Source organism: Oncorhynchus nerka, linkage group LG15 (assembly GCF_034236695.1).
Source record: "Oncorhynchus nerka isolate Pitt River linkage group LG15, Oner_Uvic_2.0, whole genome shotgun sequence".
Lineage (NCBI taxonomy): Eukaryota > Metazoa > Chordata > Actinopteri > Salmoniformes > Salmonidae > Oncorhynchus > Oncorhynchus nerka.
Window position 1 is genome coordinate 60663234 of NC_088410.1, and position 14462 is coordinate 60677695.

A 14462-nucleotide genomic window follows, 5' to 3' on the forward strand; every position below is an offset into this window, starting at 1 on the left:
ACAGTACCCCCCCCCCCCCCCCCCCCCAGGTGCGGACTCCGGCCGCAAAACCTGACTTTAAAGGGGAGGGTCCGGGTGGGCATCCCTTACGGCGGCGGCTCTGGTGCGGGACGTAGACCCCCCTCCGCCTCTGGCTCCCCCCACTTTGGTGGCGCCTCTGGTGCGGGGACCCTCGTCGCCGACCCCGGACTGGAGGCCCTTGTTGCCTGCTCCGGACTGGGGACCCTTGCTGCGGGCCCCGGACTGGGGACCCTCGTTGCGGGCCCCGAACTGGGGACCGTCGCTGGAGGCCCCGAACTGGGTACCCTAGCTGCCGGCCCTGGACTGGGGACCCTCAAGCGGGCCCCGGACTGGGGACCGTCGCTGGAGGCCCCGGACTGGGTACACTAGCTGCCGGCCCCAAACTGGGGACCGTCGCTGAAGGCCCCGGACTGGGGACCGTCGCTGAAGGCCCCGGACTGGGGGACCCTCGCTGCAGGCCAAATAAATGCTTTACAGAGTTCAAGTAACAGACACATCTCAGCATCAACTGCTCAGAGCAGACTGTGTGAATCAGGCCTTGATGGTTGAATTTCTGCAAAGAAACCACTACTAAAGGACACCAATAATAAGAAGAGACTTGCTTGGGCCAAGAAACACAAGCAATGGGCATTGGACCCATGGAAATCTGTCCTTTGGTCTGATGAGTCCAAATTTGAGATTTTTGGTTCTAACTGCCATGTCTTTGTGAGACGCAGAGTAGGTGAATGAATTATCTCTGCATGTGTGGTTCCCACCGTGAAGCATGGAGGAAGAGGTGTGATGGTGTTGGAGTGCTTTGCTGGTGACACTGTCAGTTATTTATTTAGAATTCAAGGCACACTTAACCAGCATGGCTACCACAGCATTCTGAAGTGATACGCCATCCCATCTGGTTTGCGCTTAGTGGGACTATAATTTGCTTTTCAATAGGACAATGACCCAATACACCTCCAGGCTGTGCAAGGGCTATTTTAACATAGTGAGAGTGATGGAGTGCTGCCTCAGATGACCTGACCTCCACAATCACCTGACCTCAACCCAATTGAGATGGTTTGGGATGAGTTGGACCGCAGAGTGAAGGAAAAGCAGCCAACAAGTGCTCAGCATATGTGGGAACTCCTTCAAAAAAGCATTCCAGGTGAAGCTGGTTGAGAGAATGCCAAGAGTGTGCAAAACTGTCATCAAGGCAAAGGGTGGCTACTTTGAAGAATCTAAAATATATTTAGATTTGCTTAACACTTTTTTGGTTACTACATGATTCCATATGTGTTATTTGATAGTTTTGATGTCTTCACTACTATTGCTATTATGTTGAAAATAGTAAAAATAATGTCCAAACTTTTGCCTGGTACTGTGTGTGTATATATATATATATATATGTTGTGATATATATATAAACAATCGGTTAACCTGGGCATTAGTACTCCCATATGAGCGGAGAAACACATTCCTTGGCACTAAAGGCTCGGGAAATTAGTCCTCTGTGTCTACTTAGGGAAAGGGTTAATTTCACAATTCAAGACGCTCAAATCCCGCTGAGTGTTGATGGTGATTTTGGTATGCTTCCTCTGCCTCTGGACACAATTTGCTATTAAGTAGACTAGTAGTTGCAGTTTTGAAAGTCTAAGTAGTAGACCTATGCCGAGGCAAAAACACTTGGGCAAGTAGGCTAATAGCCTAAAACCTTCGATTTTGGGCTAATGTAAACAGTACAGCATCCTAAAATGTACATAGTCCATCTGGCATTTGCATTGCCCGTGCAGCATTTATGGTGATATGGCCTTTGCAGACGTCAGGGCTTTCAAGCCTCATAGCTACCAGATTAACTTTTTGTGTTCCGACAGAAGTCAATCATTTTCAACGGAGCAGTCCGCAGCGCTGCGTTGGGGATGCCGCACTAGACTGCGGTGCGTTCTGTGTACTGCATACATTCAATATTTTCAAGTCGTGCGTTGCTTTAAATTGCGGTGGTACAAACAGAAGTTCATAAAACAGTCAATCCAGTTAGCTATCGAACTATGACGTGAACCACTTTGCTAGATAGTTTAGCTAAGACTTTGCCAGCACCTAGCTTCCACTTTCCAGCTAATTCAGATGACCAGGTAATCCAATCGTATAAGCAATGTGTCTCCATTAAACATTTTTAGCATGTAGGTCCAGGTAGCAAACACGGCAGGGAACCCAGAGACAGCGAAAATGACTTTCTCCGTGCTGCAAACCTTTCTGCAGCCTTGTGTCAAGTACGGAACATGTGGACGAGACATTTGGCAAAACAACATACAGCAAAACTATAAGCATTTGGTGGACATATTGCATCAGACTTTGTGCGCCTCCTGGAGCAGCGCAGCGCTGTTGAACAAAGCTGTTGTCAAGGAAGTGAGTTAGTGCTTATACAGGACCTCCTGTCCCCACCTACCGTCAACCAATAATGTCAATGCGGTGCTATACTGCGCTATAAGGATCCCTCTGCATTGTTACAAAATTTGGGAAGCACATAGTTGACGAGTACTGATGTTGTTCTCTGGAGGCTCCGCAATTGCGTCACACCCCCCATACCCCTCCATACAGAGCCTCTGACCACATAGGAGGATAAGGTTTACATTCGCTTTGAGTCTCGATCTGCCTGAATCAATGATGGTACAGCAATACATCATACAGATTGTAACTTTAAAATATTGAGGGACTGTGAATCAGTGGTGGTTAAACACAACACCAGTAGGCGCAAAGGTTCAGTGCCTTTGCCCACCGCATGCGTAAATCAATTTTGGCGCAATCTCTCCAAAATACCTTTGCGCATAAAAGTCTGAGTGTGCGTTTAAGCAAGCATGTGTAACCTATGCCAGGTGTGGTGCACATCCTGCCACCTAGTGTTATTCCTTTGAAAGTCCCCCTTTCACCTGCACTTGCGCTCTGATCAGTTGTCATGGCAACTGTACAGCTTGTGCCTAAAAAAACAAGTGCTTGACCCATCAACGAGAAGCGGAGATTCGTCAGTCAACAACTACGACGCCATCTTATTACTTTAAAGTAGAGAGAGACAGAGACAGATAGACAAGGTTGTCATCATAGCTGGGAATTATGAGCGGAGCTAAAGCCCGCATCGACCCGCCTGTTGCTGCTGAGAATGTCTCGAGCGCCGGGCACAGTTCTGCGACTCCTGCGCGGGAGCGCAAGCCAAGTGGAGGGGTTCTGAAGAGACTCAAGTCTCGGCGAAGCCAGGTTGATAGTAGGCCCGTCACAGAAGACCATCTGCGGACACAAGTTGGCCACGTCACCCCTGAAGAGGTCCTAGGATTGCGGGTTGCTACACGGGGTAGGATATATCTATTTTCTGAACGATGCATTTATATACAGTGGCATTGAGTAGTTTAGTGTGGCATTGAGTAGTTTAGTGTGGCATTCAGTGTGGCGTTGAGCATTGAGTGTGGCGTTGGGTAAAACTAGCACACGAATGTCTTGTCTATTTACCTGCATAGTCGCTCTGATAGATGGATAGATCAGAAGATAGATATTTTTATTGCACACTAGATCTTGTAAAACAGCCACCGAATACCCATAACCTGTATGTCCATCCCAGGGTACCTGTGTAAACCAGAGGACAACATCTTCGACATAGATTTCATTCGCTTTAAAATCAGAGACCTGGAGACAGAGACTGTGTTGTTTGAAATTGCCAAACCACCTCATACGGGTACAGTCCATATTCTCTCTCAGTTTGTGTGTGTGTGTCTGTGTATTACCACTGTAGTATGTCTGACTAATATGATCATGTGTGTGTGTTTGTTGCATGTACTGGAAATCATCACCGTGTTGTGGTGTAAAAAATAAATGGTGTGTGTTGTGTCGTTGACCTCAGAGGAAGACGAGGAGAATGGAGAGGGAGACATGAGTGCAGGACGTTTCGTACGCTACCAGTTCACAGCAGCATTCCTACAACTGAGGACAGTGGGAGCCACGTGCGTAACACTTTCTCTCTCTTTCAATTCAATGGAACATTTTTCTCTGTTGAGATAACTTACTTTTGAATTTCTAGCCAAATATAAAATGTGCCTCAGTTGGTTAATTTAATAGAGTGAGTTAGGTCTGCTCTAAACCAAATTAGCATAACCCCTGAGTCCCTTCCCTGTTTCACACCTGGTAGTTTGCTGGATGGGACAACCAGCTCTCTGTAACCTAGAGGGCAACCAGTGGGTCCATCTCCTCTATACCATGTTTCTTGTAGGACACACACACAGCACACAGCACAGCACAGCACAGACAGCATAGTTTTTCGATCCACACGTTTACTCACGTACAGTACCTACTGCATGTTTACCCCCTCACTGTCGGTCTGTATGTCTGTCTCTCTCTCGGTCTGTGTGTCAGAGTGGAGTTTACAGTTGGCACCCGGCCTCTGAACAGCTTCAGGATGATTGAGAGGCACTACTTCAGGGAACACCTCCTGAAGAGCTTTGACTTTGACTTCGGCTTCTGTATCCCAAACAGCCGCAATACTTGCGAACACATCTACGAGTTCCCTCAGCTGCCCGAGAGCTTGGGTGAGTTTTACATCCCAACCATTAGTCAATTAAGCACTTTGTTACTGATGTTTTTTTGAAAAGTGCTACATAATTAAATAATGTAGGAGTAAATAAGTAGAATGTGTACATTACATATGTACAGTTGAAGTCGGAAGTTTACATCCACTTAGTTTGGATTCATTAAAACTTGTTTTTTTAACCACTACACATATTTCTTGTTAAAAAGAGTCGGTTAGGACATCTACTTTGTGCTTGACACAAGTACATTTTCCAACAATTGTTTACAGACAGATTATTTCACTTATAATTCACCATATCACAATTCCAGTGGGTCAGAAGTGTACATACATTAAGTTGACTGTGCCTTTAAACAGCTTGGAAAATTCCCAAAAATGATGTCATGACTTTAGAAGCTTCTGATTGGCTAATTGACACCATTTGAGTCAATTGGAGGTGTACCTGTGGATGTATTTCAATGCCTACCTTCAAACTCAGTGCCTCTTTGCTTGACATCATGGGAAAATCAAAAGAAATCAGCTAAGACCTCAGTAAAAAAATGGTAGACCTCCACAAGTCTGGTTCATCCTTGGGAGTAATTTCCAAATGCCTGAAGGTACCACGTTCATCTGTACAAACAATAGTATGCAAGTATAAACACCATAGGACCACGCAGACGTCATACCACTCAGGAAGGAGACGCGTTCTGTCTCCTTGAGATGAACGTACTTTGCTGCAAAAAGTGCAAATCAGTCCCAGAACATCAGCAAAGGACCTTGTGAAGATTCTGGAGGAAACAGGTACAAAAGTATCTATATCCATAGTAAAACGTGTCCTATATCGACATAACCTGAAAGGCCGCTCAGCAAGGAAGAAGCCACTGCTCCAAAACCGCCATAAAAAAGCCAGAATATGGTTTGCAACTGCACATGGGGACAAAGATCGTACTTCTTGGAGAAATGTCCTCTGGTCTGATGAAACAAAAATAAAACTGTTTGGCCATAATGACCATCGTTATGTTTGGAGGAAAAAGGGGGAGGCTTGCAAGCCGAAGAACACCATCCCAACCGTGAAGCATGGGGGTGGCAGCATCATGTTGTGAGGGTGCTTTGTTGTAGGGGGGACTGGTGCACTTCACAAAATAGATGGCATCATGAGGGAGGAATATTATGTGGATATATTGAAGCAACATCTCAAGACAAGTTAAAGCTTGGTCGCAAATAGGTCCTCCAAATGGACAATGACCCCAAGCATACTTCCAAAGTTGTGGCAAAATGGCTTAAGGACAACAAAGTCAAGGTATTGGAGTGGCCATCACAAAGCCCTGACCTCAATCCTATAGAAAATGTGTGGGCAGAACTGGAAAAAGCATGTGCGAGCAAGGAGGTCTACAAACCTGGCTCAGTTACATCAACTCTGTCAGGAGGAATGGGCCAAAACAAACAAATACTAATTGAGTGTATGTAAACTTCTGACCCACCTGGAATGTGATGAAAGAAATAAAAGCTGAAATAAATCATTCTCTGTACTATTATTCTGACATTTCACATTCTTAAAATAAAGTGGTGATCCTAACTGAAGACAGGGAATATTTACTAGGATTAAATGTCAGGAATTGTGAAAAACTGAGTTTAAATGTATTTGGCCAAGGTGTATGTAAACATCCGACTTCAACTGTATGTGGAAATGCAATCATTTACTGAAGGAAATGCACATCACCTTTTGAATACATTATCCAGACATTGGAATAACATGTGAAATACAGAATAATAAATGTTCCCTTCCAGTTTGTCAGATGGTGGAACATCCCTATGAGACGAGGTCAGACAGCTTCTACTTTGTTGACAACAGACTGGTCATGCACAACAAGGCAGACTACGCTTATAACGGGGGCAGGCATTGAGTGTGTGTGTGTGTGTGTGTGTGTGTGTGTGTGTGTGTGTGTGTGTGTGCGCGCGCTGTGCCCAAGCCTATACTCACACCAGCAGACTCTCCCCCAAATGTTGATTACTGTAAGTTAAAAAGCCTTTGTTGTCATGGTATAGCTGTATAGTATGGAAACGTTTAAAAACAGCAGGACAGAGCCGCATAGAGCCACATAGACTACTGGCAGTAGTATGGCAAAACTCTGCCAATAGTGCTTTCTCTGTACCACCAAAAGGAAGCAGGTTGAACCCCAATGATGTGTCTCAACTAACCAAATGGTTGATTTTAGTGTGTAGTTGGACAGTTGATGTACTGTGCACTCCTTGGCTTTTAAGGGAAAGCATATTCCCCACTTTTGTTGAACCATGAGAAGCACTAGTTTCCCACCAAATGCAGCTTTTTAGGAGTGAGTCATACCCGTAAAAGACCCAACAATGACCACACACACAGGCAGACAAACAATCTTTCTCTCCCTATTTCTATTTCTCTCTATCGTAACCTGCTGTACTCAGGCCCACACTCCAGTCTGGAAATATAATTAAGATGGGAATGGGGAAGACATCCACGCACTCACACACTCACCGTCAAATACACATGTTGTGGGGGTGCTTTCCTGCAGGAGGGACTGGTGCACATTTCACAAAATAGATGGCATCATGAGGTAGGAAAATTATGTGGATATATTGATGCAAAATCTCGAAGACATTAGTCAGGAAGTTAAAGCTTGGTCGCAAATGGGTCTTCCAAATGGACAATGACCCCAAGTGTATTTCCAAAGTTGAGGCAAAATGGCTTAAGGACAACAAAGTCAAGGTATTGGAGTGGCCATCACAAAGCCCTGACCTCAATCCCATAGAAAATTTGTGGGCAGAACTGAAAAGGCGTGTGCAAGCAAGGAGGCCTACAAACCCGACTGAGTTACACCAGTCTTGCCAGGAGGAATGGGCCAAAATTCTCCCAACTTATTGTGGGAGCTTATGGAAGGCTACCCAAAACGTTTGACCCAAGTTAAACAATTTAAAGGCAATGCTACCAAATACTAATTGAGTGTATGTGAACTTCTGACCCCCTGGGATTGTGATGAAAGAAATAAAAGCTGAAATAAATAATTCTCTCTACTATTATTCTGACATTTCAAATTCTTATAATAACGTGGTGATCCTAACTGACCTAAGACAGGGAATTTGTACTACGATTAAATGTCGAATAAATAAGTTCAAATGTATTTGGCTAACGTGTATTTAAACTTCCGACTTCAACTGTAATTATTCGAGGAACAGAATCAGAACCAGGAACGAAAGTGATCTATAATGTTCCAGAACAGAACCATTATTTGAAAAGCCATGGGAACCGGTTAATAACATTCTTCTTTGTTCCGGGCATTTTTTTCCATTCCTACAAAAATTGCAACAAAGCGCCTATGCAAAGCCCTCACTCTGTTACTCAGAAACGTATTCCAGTATCTGCCTGCCAGCTGGAAATCTTTGCCAGTTTGTGTGCGTGTTTAGGCTACCTGCCACTTCCCAACCGAAGCATAGGTTACTGTAGCCTACTTAAGCGTGATTCAGAAATTAGGGAGAGAGATTTTTTTATTAGAGAAGAATGGATTAACTTTTTCAATGCTGGTTAAGGATACTATAGTTATACCGTTTCACATTGGATTTATTAACTACAAAAGATAAGACGAGTTTTTAATTCTAGTGCTGCTCTGCACACACAAGCTTGTTAGCTAATGTTATTTCTGGTCCAACATTAAGCCAACTCTCTGAAGTTCAAAGACATTCAAAGTTCCCCTACGTATGGTCTAATTATACCTCCTGTGTAGGTATAATTCTTTGGGCCTAATTCAGATAATGCATGTCATGACAAGATGCCCTTCAAGACAGGCCTCCTATACTTGTCCATAGTGACTGACAGCACATTGCACAGTGTGTGTGTTTGTCTTTCATTATGATTGAACCATGCTGTTACGGCAAAAGACAATTTGCTTTTAACGACTTTCCTCTAAAGATGAAATAGCTTATCCGCTCCATTGCAAGCTGCTCTGTCCACACTGATTGGTGAGGTAATTTGATGTCGAAATGAAAGAGCAGAAAGGAACTATATAATCTGGTGCTTTTCTGGGGTTCGAACCGGGTTCAAACTTTATTTGGCTGGTCGGAATAGTGGAATGGACCCCCAAAAAATGTGGATTCTGTTCAGAACAAAACCATTGGAAAATCATCTAAAGCACCGGTTGTAAAATAACTAGAACTTACATTTTTATGTACACAAATATGTCCTTTAGTTTTTGTGTCGTTGGTTGATTTGAAAGGCACTTAAAAAATATATAGCTTTTATTTTATTTATATAAACTGAGAAGACAGCAATGATCAGAAATGTTTTTCGCAGTCAATAATTAGATATGCAGTCATACAGTATACAGTGTATTACTCAACTCTTGATTGTATTAATATGTCAGGTTGATACTTTTATTATGTTTTAAAGTAAAATGTTGTAGTGTTTTGGATTGTTTCCTCTAGAAACACCAAAAGTATGTGTGGCGTGGAAATTTAAAGGAATTGGTGATTGATCTTTGTTAGATAGAAATCAAATTGTGTATTATTGTGTATTTTGTTAACTACAGGTGTCCAGGATAAAGTGTAGTTGTATGAAATAAAAATGTTGTCAAAAATAAATAAATAAATATACTATATGTGCATTTTCAAATTAATTTGATGAGGTGCAGCAGTGCTTCAGCAATGCCATTCATTCATTCAACCTGTAAGATGTGTGTTTACCAGATTGTGTCGGCACCCTTTTCTAGGGAGAGAACAGTGTAACGGCTGGTGTTGGCCACGAGGGGGAGTCATGGGACAAGAAAGAAACAATGGACATTTACATTTAACATTTAAGTCATTTAGCAGACGCTCTTATCCAGAGCGACTTACAAATTGGTGCTTTCACCTTATGACATCCAGTGGAACAGCCACTTTACAATAGTGCATCTAGGTCTTTTAAGGGGGGGGTGAGAAGGATTACTTTATCCTATCCTAGGTATTCCTTAAAGAGGTGGGGTTTCAGGTGTCTCCGGAAGGTGGTGATTGACTCCGCTGTCCTGGCGTCGTGAGGGAGTTTGTTCCACCATTGGGGGCCAGAGCAGCGAACAGTTTTGACTGGGCTGAGCAGGAACTGTACTTCCTCAGTGGTAGGGAGGCGAGCAGGCCAGAGGTGGATGAACGCAGTGCCCTTGTTTGGGTGTAGGGCCTGATCAGAGCCTGGAGGTACTGAGGTGCCGTTCCCCTCACAGCTCCGTAGGCAAGCACCATGGTCTTGTAGCGGATGCGAGCTTCAACTGGAAGCCAGTGGAGAGAGCGGAGGAGCGGGGTGACGTGAGAGAACTTGGGAAGGTTGAACACCAGACGGGCTGCGGCGTTCTGGATGAGTTGTAGGGGTTTAATGGCACAGGCAGGGAGCCCAGCCAGCAGTGAGTTGCAGTAATCCAGACGGGAGATGACAAGTGCCTGGATTAGGACCTGCGCCGCTTCCTGTGTGAGGCAGGGTCGTACTCTGCGGATGTTGTAGAGCATGAACCTACAGGAACGGGCCACCGCCTTGATGTTATTTGAGAACGACAGGGTGTTGTCCAGGATCACGCCAAGGTTCTTAGCGCTCTGGGACGAGGACACAATGGAGTTGTCAACCGTGATGGCGAGATCATGGAACGGGCAGTCCTTCCCCGGGAGGAAGAGCAGCTCCGTCTTGCCGAGGTTCAGCTTGAGGTGATGATCCGTCATCCACACTGATATGTCTGCCAGACATGCAGAGATGCGATTCGCCACCTGGTCGTCAGAAGGGGGAAAGGAGAAGATTAATTGTGTGTCGTCTGCATAGCAATGATAGGAGAGACCATGTGAGGTTATGACAGAGCCAAGTGACTTGGTGTATAGCGAGAATAGGAGAGGGCCTAGAACAGAGCCCTGGGGGACACCAGTGGTGAGAGCACGTGGTGAGGAGACGGATTCTCGCCACGCCACCTGGTAGGAGCGACCTGTCAGGTAGGACGCAATCCAAGCGTGGGCCGCGCCGGAGATGCCCAACTCGGAGAGGGTGGAGAGGAGGATCTGATGGTTCACAGTATCGAAGGCAGCCGATAGGTCTAGAAGGATGAGAGCAGAGGAGAGAGACGTCTGTTTTGGCGAATGGAAACATACTGTACTACAAGAACAATTACTAAAGGCATAATCTGTTGAAAGGTCATTTAAATGAATGAAACAACCATTGATAACCATCAAACCAAATTGTATTTCCCACATGCACTGAATACAACAGGTATTCCTTACCATGAAAAGCTTACTTACGAGCCCTTAACCAACAATGCAGAGTTTTTTAAAAGTAATTAAGAAACATTTGCTAAATAAACTAGAAAAAAAATATTAACGCACTAAAATAACAATAAAAAGGCTATATACAAGGTGTAACGATACCAAGTCAATATTCAGGGGTACGGTTTAGCTGAGGTAATATGCACATGTATGTAGGGGTAAAGTGACTGCGTAAAAAATAAACAAGAGTAGCAGCAGCGTCTGTGAAGGAATGTGTGTGTTGGCGTGTCAGTCTAGTATGTGTGAGTGTGTGGTTAAGAGTCCAGTGCGTGTACATCAAGCCTGTGAAAGAGAGTCAGTGCAAAAAATAAGGGGGTCAATGCAAATAGTCTGGGTAGCCATTTGATAAACTGTTCAGCTGTCTTATGGCTTGGGGGTAGAAGCCTGTTAAGGCGCCTTTTGGTCCCAGACTTGGCGCTCCGGTACTGCTTGCAGTAGCAGAGATAACAGTCTAGACTTGGGTGGCTCAAGTCTGACAATGTTTAGGGCCTTCCTCTGACACTGCCTGGTATAGAGGTCCTGGATGGCAGAATGCTTGGCCTCAGTGATGTACTGGTCCATACGCACTACACTCTGTATCACCTTGCGGTCGGATGCCGAGCAATTGCCATACCAAGCGGTGATGCAACCAATCAGGATGCTCTCGATGGTGCAGCTGTATAATTTAGGAGGATTTGAGGTTCCATGACAAATCTTTTCAGCCTCCTGGGGAATAGGCGTTGTCGTGCCCTCTTCACGACTCTGTTGATGTGTTTTGACCATGATAGGTCCAAAGCATTTCATGGCTACATATGTGACTAGACATATAGGCAGGTTACCTTGGCGTTGTTGGACACAGGGACTATGGTGGTCTGCTTGAAACATGTAGGTATTACAGACTGGGTCAGGAAGAGCTTGAAAATGTCAGTGAAGCTGGTTCAGCGCGCGGTCAGAGTACGCGTCCTGGTAATCCATCTGGCCCTGCGACCTTGTGAATGTTAACCTGTTTAAAAGTCTTACATCGGCTACGGAGACGTAATCACACAGTCGTCAGGAACAGCTGGTGATCAGGAGCCCGTAGAACAGCAGCCATCCCCTCCGGCGAAATTCTATCATAACTCAATTTTAACTCAATTTTATTTAGATGTAATGTATTATTATAATAAGATTGCAAATACAGATTGTGTTGTAGATCCGATACAGGAGAATTTCATAAAATTACATATTTTGGAATACTAAACTAAGTATTATTCTGTGATTTTGTGGAACAGTTACCCCCAGCTATGTTAGTCCTCTGGGACTTTAAACAAATCCTCCCTTTTCTCACTCTTTATTTTCTTATCTGTATGTACAGCTCTACATCTTCCCCCTTTCTCTGTTCCCCTCTCTTTTTCTTTGTATCTCTTTCCACCTCTCTAACTCATGTTCAAAACTCATTCGTCCTCTTCCCTCATCTCCCAGCCCTCTCTCCACACCTCTTTGCTCCTCCCTCCTCCTCTCTCTCTCACTCTGTTTTTCCTTTCTTTCTTCCTCTCTCACCTGGTAACCAGACCTCTGGAGAGGAGTGTTGAGTTTCCACTTTCCCAGAGAAGAAGACAATCTGAGCCTCACAAAATCCCTACAATGGAGCTCTCCCTAGTCTCCCTACCTCCCTCTGTCAGCTCTCTCTCTTTTGCATCTCTCTTTCACTCTCTCCCCTGTCACTTTCTGTTGAATGGTTTTCATTTCATTTTAGTATGTGTGTGTGTGAATTGTCACACATTCGTTCTGTCTGTTTGGTAAGTTATTCAACTTCATGTTGCACTTCAGGTTCGGTCCACAAGATGGCCCCTCCAGCTGAACTGCTCCGGTTAATATTGAAATGTGGTCATAGATATTATTACTGCATTTTGCCAAATGAGTGACCAAAACCTAAACTGAAGAAGAGTTTCTGCAATCGTTAGTGATATTACCAGACAATTTCTGTTCCTGTTGATTTTGCCATCTGACATTTCCTGACTGGTGAGGTCACACAAAAGGCTTTGCCTGAGGGCCACATTACCATGGTGAAAGGTGAGAGGGGTTAGATGTAAATATACAAGCTCATGCTACATGTTGGAATACACAACATTTACAGCATTTGTTACCTCTCTTGCTCTCTTCTAAATGCCATCTCTCTCTCTCATACTGTATACACACACACACACACACAATCAATCAATCAAACAACAAAGCAGGACACGGTCAAACTGTAGGCTTCTGAATCAGATAGCTCAATCTGCCCTTTCCCCATAAATCAATAACCATGGGCTTCTATGCAGGATTTGTTTTATTATGGTTCCTGATAGGCATCCGCCATTGTTTTCACCCCTATTCCTTCTGGTTGGGATCAGTGCAGATAAAGGAGAGGAGACAAGGAGAGGTAGCCACTGTTGATTATTGAGATACACCCCCATGTCTTTGCTTTTGCAGTGAAGCGGACGAGGGGACAGTCGTGTCCTATAAATAGAAGGGAGGAATGGCGTTGATGGGCCCTGTGGATGGAAGTGGGGGGGTGGGGGGGGGTGGAAAAAGGATTAACAGAGATACAGGGCCCTATTCCGACTTCACTGTGTGTGTGTGTGTCTTTGGCAGAGGTGCTTTGTAGATGAACCGAGTGGATTTCGCCACTGGGCAAAGTCTTTCCTCTGAAGGTCCCTATGGGAGGAGTTTCTGATCTGACCGATTATTAACATTGTTTGGTAGTTGATCTGTCACTTGTTCATTGGTCAAGACCAATGCTTCCCGATATTCTCATTTTGAGACTGCGTTGACCATGTGACCAATGACCAAAGACAATGTTGTAATGTCAAGTACATAATGATGGGAAAACATCTAAGCAACATTGTATATGGTTACAACATGGTTACTATGTCAAGAAAACGGGAATTTCCTGCTCTAGTACAATGGTTAACCAAAGTTAAATGGTCTGATGTATAATGTTTGCTTAACCTGAAGATGCCGGTGCCTTAGTGGTAGATACGTGCCCAGGCCTGACATTTATCATGAACCACACAAACAAATGATATGTCAAATCCTTTTTCAACAAGCAAACACGTTCTATTGACATTGTCTTCTTTTCCAAAGATACTGTAGCTGATAGCAAGCCTATTTCTCAAGTGCAAAATGCTCAAAGGACAGCTAATAGTGCAAATGAGGTTGGTCAATGTAAAGAAATTACATTGTTGATTGGTTGGTTGGGAGAGACTCTAATGCAATAAGTAAGATCATAATGGATATATAATGTTTCCCTAATGGTGCCTTGTTTCCCATAACCATTGTCTTTGTGGCATATATTCAAGGTAAATATTAGGGATGTGCTGCATTGTAACTGGAAGCCTCTGTTGTGTGGGAGTGTGTGTTTGGGTGTTACTCCCAGTCTCTTATTTTGAAAGAATGGGCAACTAAAACAACCACCTGATTGTAAAATAATGTGCGAACAAGCCCTTTCTTTCCCTCCCCCATACCAATCCAGTTTATAAATATTGTACTGGTGAGATTAAACCTTTACCAACCGTTGAAGCTATCTGAAGCCTTCCTCTTAATCTCACCCTTCCTCTGTCTTTCTCTCCTCCCTTTGTCTCGTTCCCTTGCCACACCTTCCCCTGGGGATGGAGGGATTGTGATAGCAGGAGAA

General features: G+C 44.3%; 1 protein-coding gene across 1 annotated transcript; it reads left to right on the plus strand.

The window, feature by feature from the left end:
* Nucleotides 1-2952: 2952 nt before the first annotated feature.
* Nucleotides 2953-8690, plus strand: LOC115143679 (protein unc-119 homolog B-like). Its single transcript, XM_029684152.2, has 5 exons — nt 2953-3334; nt 3599-3712; nt 3878-3977; nt 4387-4559; nt 6326-8690. Exons 1-5 carry the CDS (start codon nt 3100-3102, stop codon nt 6439-6441), a joined length of 738 nt encoding a protein of 245 aa, XP_029540012.1. The 5' UTR covers nt 2953-3099; the 3' UTR covers nt 6442-8690.
* Nucleotides 8691-14462: the final 5772 nt, after the last annotated feature.